This window comes from Vigna unguiculata, chromosome 7 (genome assembly GCF_037176805.1).
Source record: "Vigna unguiculata cultivar grain cowpea cultivar isolate G323 ecotype 2 chromosome 7, ASM3717680v1, whole genome shotgun sequence".
In the NCBI taxonomy this organism is placed as follows: domain Eukaryota; kingdom Viridiplantae; phylum Streptophyta; class Magnoliopsida; order Fabales; family Fabaceae; genus Vigna; species Vigna unguiculata.
Window position 1 is genome coordinate 38,155,273 of NC_140798.1, and position 6,000 is coordinate 38,161,272.

The following is a 6,000-nucleotide window of genomic DNA, read 5'->3' on the forward strand; positions in this document are numbered from 1 at the left end:
AAATTAAATTATAAGAAAATATAGAAATATGAAAATTAATTTTAATATTGTGTTTGGAGAAAGTAATTTAGAAGTATATATTATTTATTTAAATAATTTAAATTTTTTAACACTAAAATAAGATAAAGTAATTCAAAATAAATTGAAATTTAAGAAATTTTGGAAGGGATTTTAAATGAATAAAGAATTTTAAATATTTTAAAAATATAAGAAATCTGAAATTTCATTTCATTCTAACTCCATTTACAAATAGAAATGATAAGAAGTCGGATTGAGCACGAATAATGCCTACACCGCAACCAAAAATTCAATTTGTTACTTATTATGTTATATGCTAGATACTCATTTAAAAAATACCCGAGAGTGATATTTTATAAATTTTAAAATAAAATTACAAAAAAAACATGTAAATTAAATTTGAATTTGAATTAAATTTAAATTAAAAAATATAAATTTAAGTTTAAATTTAATTTTTTGGAGGTAATGGTTACTCACGGGTACAGATAGTATGATACTCGCACTCGATTTATTTATAAACGAGTATTAAAATACCTGCTAGGCAAGTACTAACTATCTGTTGTGAATTTTATCCATAAACACAAGTATTTTTTTCATCTCTACTCACGAAGTTCAAGACGAATCGACTCAGGTTAAAAACCCAATATAGTCGATCTAGACTGAAAGTGAGATTGATTCGCTTTGACCGAAGTTCGAGATGAATTGACTCACATTGAAGATCGAAACAAGTCAATCAAAGCCAAAGGTCAAAACAGGTTGATTGTCTAGAAAATTCAACATGGACTAGAGGTCGAGGTGAATCAATGAAGGTCAAGACAAGTTTACACAGGCCGAAGCTGAAGCCAATTCAGTGCATGCCCAAGGTTAAAACAATTTGACACAGATCAAAGGTCAAGTTGATTTTGCGCATGCCGAAAATCAAACTAATTCAAATAAAAAATCAAGACGAGTCAAAGAAAATATTAAGACAAGTCATCCCATATTATTGGTCAAGCTAAATCATTCCGGATTGAAAAATAGAACTGAGTTATTTAAATATTTTTAAAATAAAATGTTGTCTTAAAAAAATTAAATTACTTTATCCAAATAAAAAAGTTAATATTTGAGAAATTTAAATTGTTTTATCCAAATAAACTTTTTAAGTACCGAAAAAAAAATTAAATTGTAAGCAGTTCATATACCATCTATTTTAATTTTTTGGCACTGTTGAAATCTATCCAAAAGTAATCTTTAACTAAAATATTTTAAGATATGCAGGACTTCTTCTATACATTTCATTCATGATGGACCAATTTAGAAGGAAAAATAAAAATACAGTCGGAAATTTTTGCTTCGTATCTCCAATCTCCTTAGCAAATGGTGCACCATCTCAATTAATGAAGACCAATATAGAAGAAACATATGACAGCGGTGATCATAGCAATCAGATACCTATTATTCGTATTGCAGACAAGTTACAGAAAGAACATGTGTTAGTTTATAACAGACAGACAACAACATAAATGGTGTAACAACACAAACTGCGTTAATACCTTGTTTTATGCAGATTACATGCATTGGATGATGGAGCACTTGGTGTTGGGGACACCGAGGGAGCAGGGGTTGGAGCAGGAGGTTCATACTTGCCTATCAACATTCAAAAGTATCAATACCATAATATCACAACCTTTCAAAATCATCATTCAGAAAACAAAGTTCGTAAAGAAGGGTAAAGAACAGTAGAAAATAGTTATGAAGATGCACTAACCACATAAAAGACGATTTGGTGGAGGAGGCTTCTCTTTGGCAGGGTTGGGATCAGCATCATAAACCCTCACATAGAGCTCTTCACCCAAATACCAGCTTTGCAAGTTCTGTGATCTCAGATTCCACATTCCTGGGTTGTCAGGGTACACATACACTGCACTCCACCCTCCAGGGTACACTTGCACACTGGACCGATCCACAGGATCATACAGATTATAAGTTGAACGTGATTCTGGAATCCATTCTCGTTCACCCATTCTGAAAGCAAATATTTGTTATTTATCAAATCGAAATTTTAATGCTGATGCTGCTCTCACTATAAACTTAGCTTCTAATAACATGTCAAATGTTGCAATTCATACTTTTCTACAAGGAACCTGATTGATTTTCTAGTAAAATCCTTCAAATGAAGCGGATTACTTACCCAACCACAAAGAAGCTATATCCATCTAAATGCCAAGTATCAATCATGTCTAAACTGCTTTTCAGCACTATCTCCGTCCACCCTTTGTGCAATGCACTGGCAACAAAAACTCCTCGCACGGCCTTGGCATTTGAACTGTTCTTAGAAAAAGCATCGAGTTCATATACTCCAGTTCCATTGGAAAAGTAATCAGCTAGCTTCAATGGAGTATCTGGGGTCAAGTAAGACACATTGTTGACAGTGTAGCGAGATAACCCATCAATAGTTGCTATAGACGCGTTTAGAATGAAAGTCTCAGATATTGTCACATTTGAAACATTGAACGTTCCCTGAGGGTTAGGCCTTGCAGCTCCAGTGGTCAGGTTCCACCTTCAATTGATCAAATAAACCCACAATGTGAATGCTTGCATGTGTTCTAAACATTGACTCTATGATCTAAGTTTCCAAAACTGCTCAAAAATGTTTAATGTTGACAATAAGAAAGCAAAGAAACAAACACAAGAAATTTGAGGTTCACTACACAGAGCACCATTTGTGGCCTGCATTTACCTGATGGATTTTGCTTGGTTGATGGAGAATTGCAGATCAAAGGGATCTGGACCACTTGGGAGAGACCCCTTAGCTGGTGTGGTAGAGTTATGATAATGAAGCACAGCAACGCCAACGAGAGTGCTATTATCTGTGGCATTACTCATTTTTGGAGAGGCCACTATGTAGTAATCAGCAGCATCTTGGTTTGCTGTGACAAGAACTGAATAGGATTGACCTACATGAACATCTAGAGACTCCAACTCTATTTGATTCACATAAGAGCCTTCAGTTTCAACCAAAACCATTTGATGATTTTGAATCCTGAAATTGAAGCTCCAAGTTGTCCCTACGTTTGATATCCTAAGCAGATATGTTTTTCCTGAGACACATCATCCTGAAGCAGTTAAGTTATTTGACATGATAAAATCATAAAGTGAGTCACCAGCATTTCTCTTATTCAGTTCTTACCTTGTGTAACATTGATAGACTCATATGACACAGAAAAATTGTTCATATACGGTCCTTTGCCGTTTATTAGCATCCAATCAGGAGGAAGAGCCTCAGCAGCAGACAACCTGTACCTAATATCCTAGTTGAAATAATATTCAGAAATAGCAATACAAAATAAGTAGCTATCAGTAAATTAAAGATCAGAAAATGAAGTATCATTGCATGGAATTGCTAAAGGCATAATAATGTCAATGTTTAAAAGTGAGTATCATCGATAGTCACAAGGCAAGAAAGCAGGGAGTTACCTTGTAGCTGGTGCTGTACCAGTCTCCAATCAGAAGATCAAATTCTGCCTCTGGTTTTGGAAAAGGAACACTTATCACAGGTCGATTGTTGACTCGAATTGGACCATACCCTCCACCAGCTTTAAGGAAATTGATGGAAGGAAAATAAGAGAATGTGCCAATCTGGTCTTTCACTTGGAAATCATAAGTCCAATTCCAACCAGGTGGAATGGGGCAGTTTGTGCCAGAAACTCCATCTTGCCATGAATCTAACCTTTGGTGTATGCCATTCCTACACCAAAATGAAAATATATGAACCTTGGAAATGGTAATTAGTAAGACCAATTGATTATCGAGTTAAATATGTTTTTTTAAGTGTGTATAGAATACCACGTAAACAGCAAGGGATCATCTAAACCATTGAAAACATTGACATGAATATAATCATTTGTTGTTGTGTTTATAAGGGGTCCCGGGAACATGCCATTGATTGTTATTACCTGCAAAATATATGAACAATAGTATTACTGAACAATGCATGGCTAAGACAAATAAAAAATATGAATAGGTGAAAGTTATTTATAATCCTCACTGGTTGATCAGAAGAAACAGGCTTTAAATTGAAGTCGGTGGAAACGTGCCAATCAAGGAATATATCAGCAGCAGTGGCTGTTGTGACTAAGAATGGTAGCACCAGAATTGCACATATAGCAAGTTTGAGTTGAGGAGCAACAAAACCTGAAGCCATTGAAATGCCACCACAGTCTCTTGCTTTGGATGTGTTGGCTTTCAAGAACAACACCCTAACAGTTTAAATAGCTTTGAACTTATCAACTGCTAAACATGAAAGGAAGAAAAGTCCGAGAGGTTCTGTTAATTTCAAATATAACAGCCGGCCAAATATGTCTTTTCATTAAAAAAAAAAACATTAATGTTGAAAATTTACTAATTTACTAATGTCCGAACTTTATATCAGATCTTTAAAACCATTCAATTTCTTATGATGTAAATGTTTAATAAATATTTCTTTAAATTATTCATGTTCTACATTTAGTTAAAACGTTAGCTCATCCATTTGTTTATTGTGATCGTATTTTTACCAAGATAGTTTATATATTTATGTATGTGTACATAATGTATTAATGTATATATTTGAAAATACAATTATAATCTAAATATACTTTACAGTTTGGTTTGGGTTGTTAAATTTATAATATCTCGTAACATACTCTATATTATTAATTAAAATGTATTAAAAGCACGGTATTATTTTATTTTTTATCATAATTTTTTTTTCTCTTACATAATTGTGTAACTACTGATAAATTTCAGTAGAAGAATAGTGTTAGAAGGGATGTTTTGGATAAAGTAGGAGTGGAAGTTGAGTGGAATAGTGGTTCAAAAACCTATATCCCTATCCAAACAAAAACTAAATACATATTTGATATGTTACTAAATACAAAAAGATAGTACGTATCATAACATCCCAACGTGCACGTAAAGTGATAACATTTCAACGTCTTCACGTCTTATTCTTTTTGTTTACATTTTTTATTGATGTATCATCTTCATTGATAGTTTTCTCCAATAGTTATAAATTAAATATGTTTCTACCTGATTTTTCTTTTATACATATGAGATCACAAGTGGTAGAGTTTGAATCCTGTCCAAAAGAAACTAATTAACTTATAGGCAAGAAAGTAAAAATGTCACATAATAAAACTAAAAATTGAAATAAATTAGCAGAAAAAAAAAATTAGAGGTCTTTTAGTTATTAATGAAAGTGCTTTCAAAAAATTATTAATTAAAATAGTATTAACGCTATTAATATATGTCATCTCATTTTATTATATATATTCATCATTATACATTTTACAATTTAGATAAACTAAACTACCAACAAACATATTTTTCTAACTAATGTTAAGTATTTTATTCCTTTATAGTGAAAACATACTTTGTAAAAGAAAAACTAAGGTTAAAAATTGGGTACAAAATATTAATTATTATTTTTATAATTTGAGGAACAACACCATTTCAAGGGATTTGGATTCGGCTCCCTATCTCTCAATGGCCCAATTCAACACGAGAGTTTTTCTTTCTACACCCAATTATTACTACTTGCACTCCGTATAAATAGCAAAAAGATTAAATACCTTCCTTGTTGCACCACATCAGTGTTGTCGTTGCCTCCAAGTGTACCTTCGTTCTCCATCATTGTTATACTCTTCCAGAGGAGAAAGAAAAACATACAGGACAATGATACCATGATTTTTATTTTTTCTTACTTTCATTTCTTATTTTTTGACATAATTTAATTAATGTATCACATAAATCAATGACTCATACTAATCCACGTGAAAAAGTGAATAATAAAAGCCAAAAAATAAAAATTATAGTATAATTTTTTAAACACAAATTTGTTCCATAAAGCTCATTCCACAAGGAATCATTCATATTTTGAAAAACTTATTCTATAAATTTTATTTAAGAAAACTCATTTTAAAATACATTTTATCTATTTCAAAAAGCATGTTCCAAAAAGTT

The 6,000-nt window shown here is 32.0% G+C and overlaps 1 protein-coding gene across 1 annotated transcript; it reads right to left on the reverse strand.

Annotated features, from left to right (window-relative positions):
- Positions 1–1,175: 1,175 nt before the first annotated feature.
- On the reverse strand, positions 1,176–4,255 carry LOC114190904 (monocopper oxidase-like protein SKU5). Its single transcript, XM_028079972.2, has 9 exons — positions 4,046–4,255; positions 3,844–3,953; positions 3,475–3,745; positions 3,188–3,308; positions 2,738–3,098; positions 2,189–2,557; positions 1,766–2,022; positions 1,551–1,644; positions 1,176–1,449 (listed from the first exon to the last, which is right to left on the reverse strand). The coding sequence occupies exons 1-9, from the start codon at positions 4,199–4,201 to the stop codon at positions 1,392–1,394; spliced, it is 1,797 nt and encodes a 598-aa protein (XP_027935773.1). The 5' UTR covers positions 4,202–4,255; the 3' UTR covers positions 1,176–1,391.
- Positions 4,256–6,000: the final 1,745 nt, after the last annotated feature.

Bases quoted from the DNA above. Each gene is read 5' to 3' on its own strand.
- LOC114190904 (XM_028079972.2), bottom strand. From the start codon at position 4,201: ATGGCTTCAGGTTTTGTTGCTCCTCAACTCAAACTTGCTATATGTGCA. The intron at 1,645-1,765 runs GTTAGTGCATCT...GAATGTTGATAG, and splicing joins ACCAAATCGTCTTTTATGTG to GCAAGTATGAACCTCCTGCT. The intron at 1,450-1,550 runs GTATTAACGCAG...TACGAATAATAG, and splicing joins TGTAATCTGCATAAAACAAG to GTATCTGATTGCTATGATCA.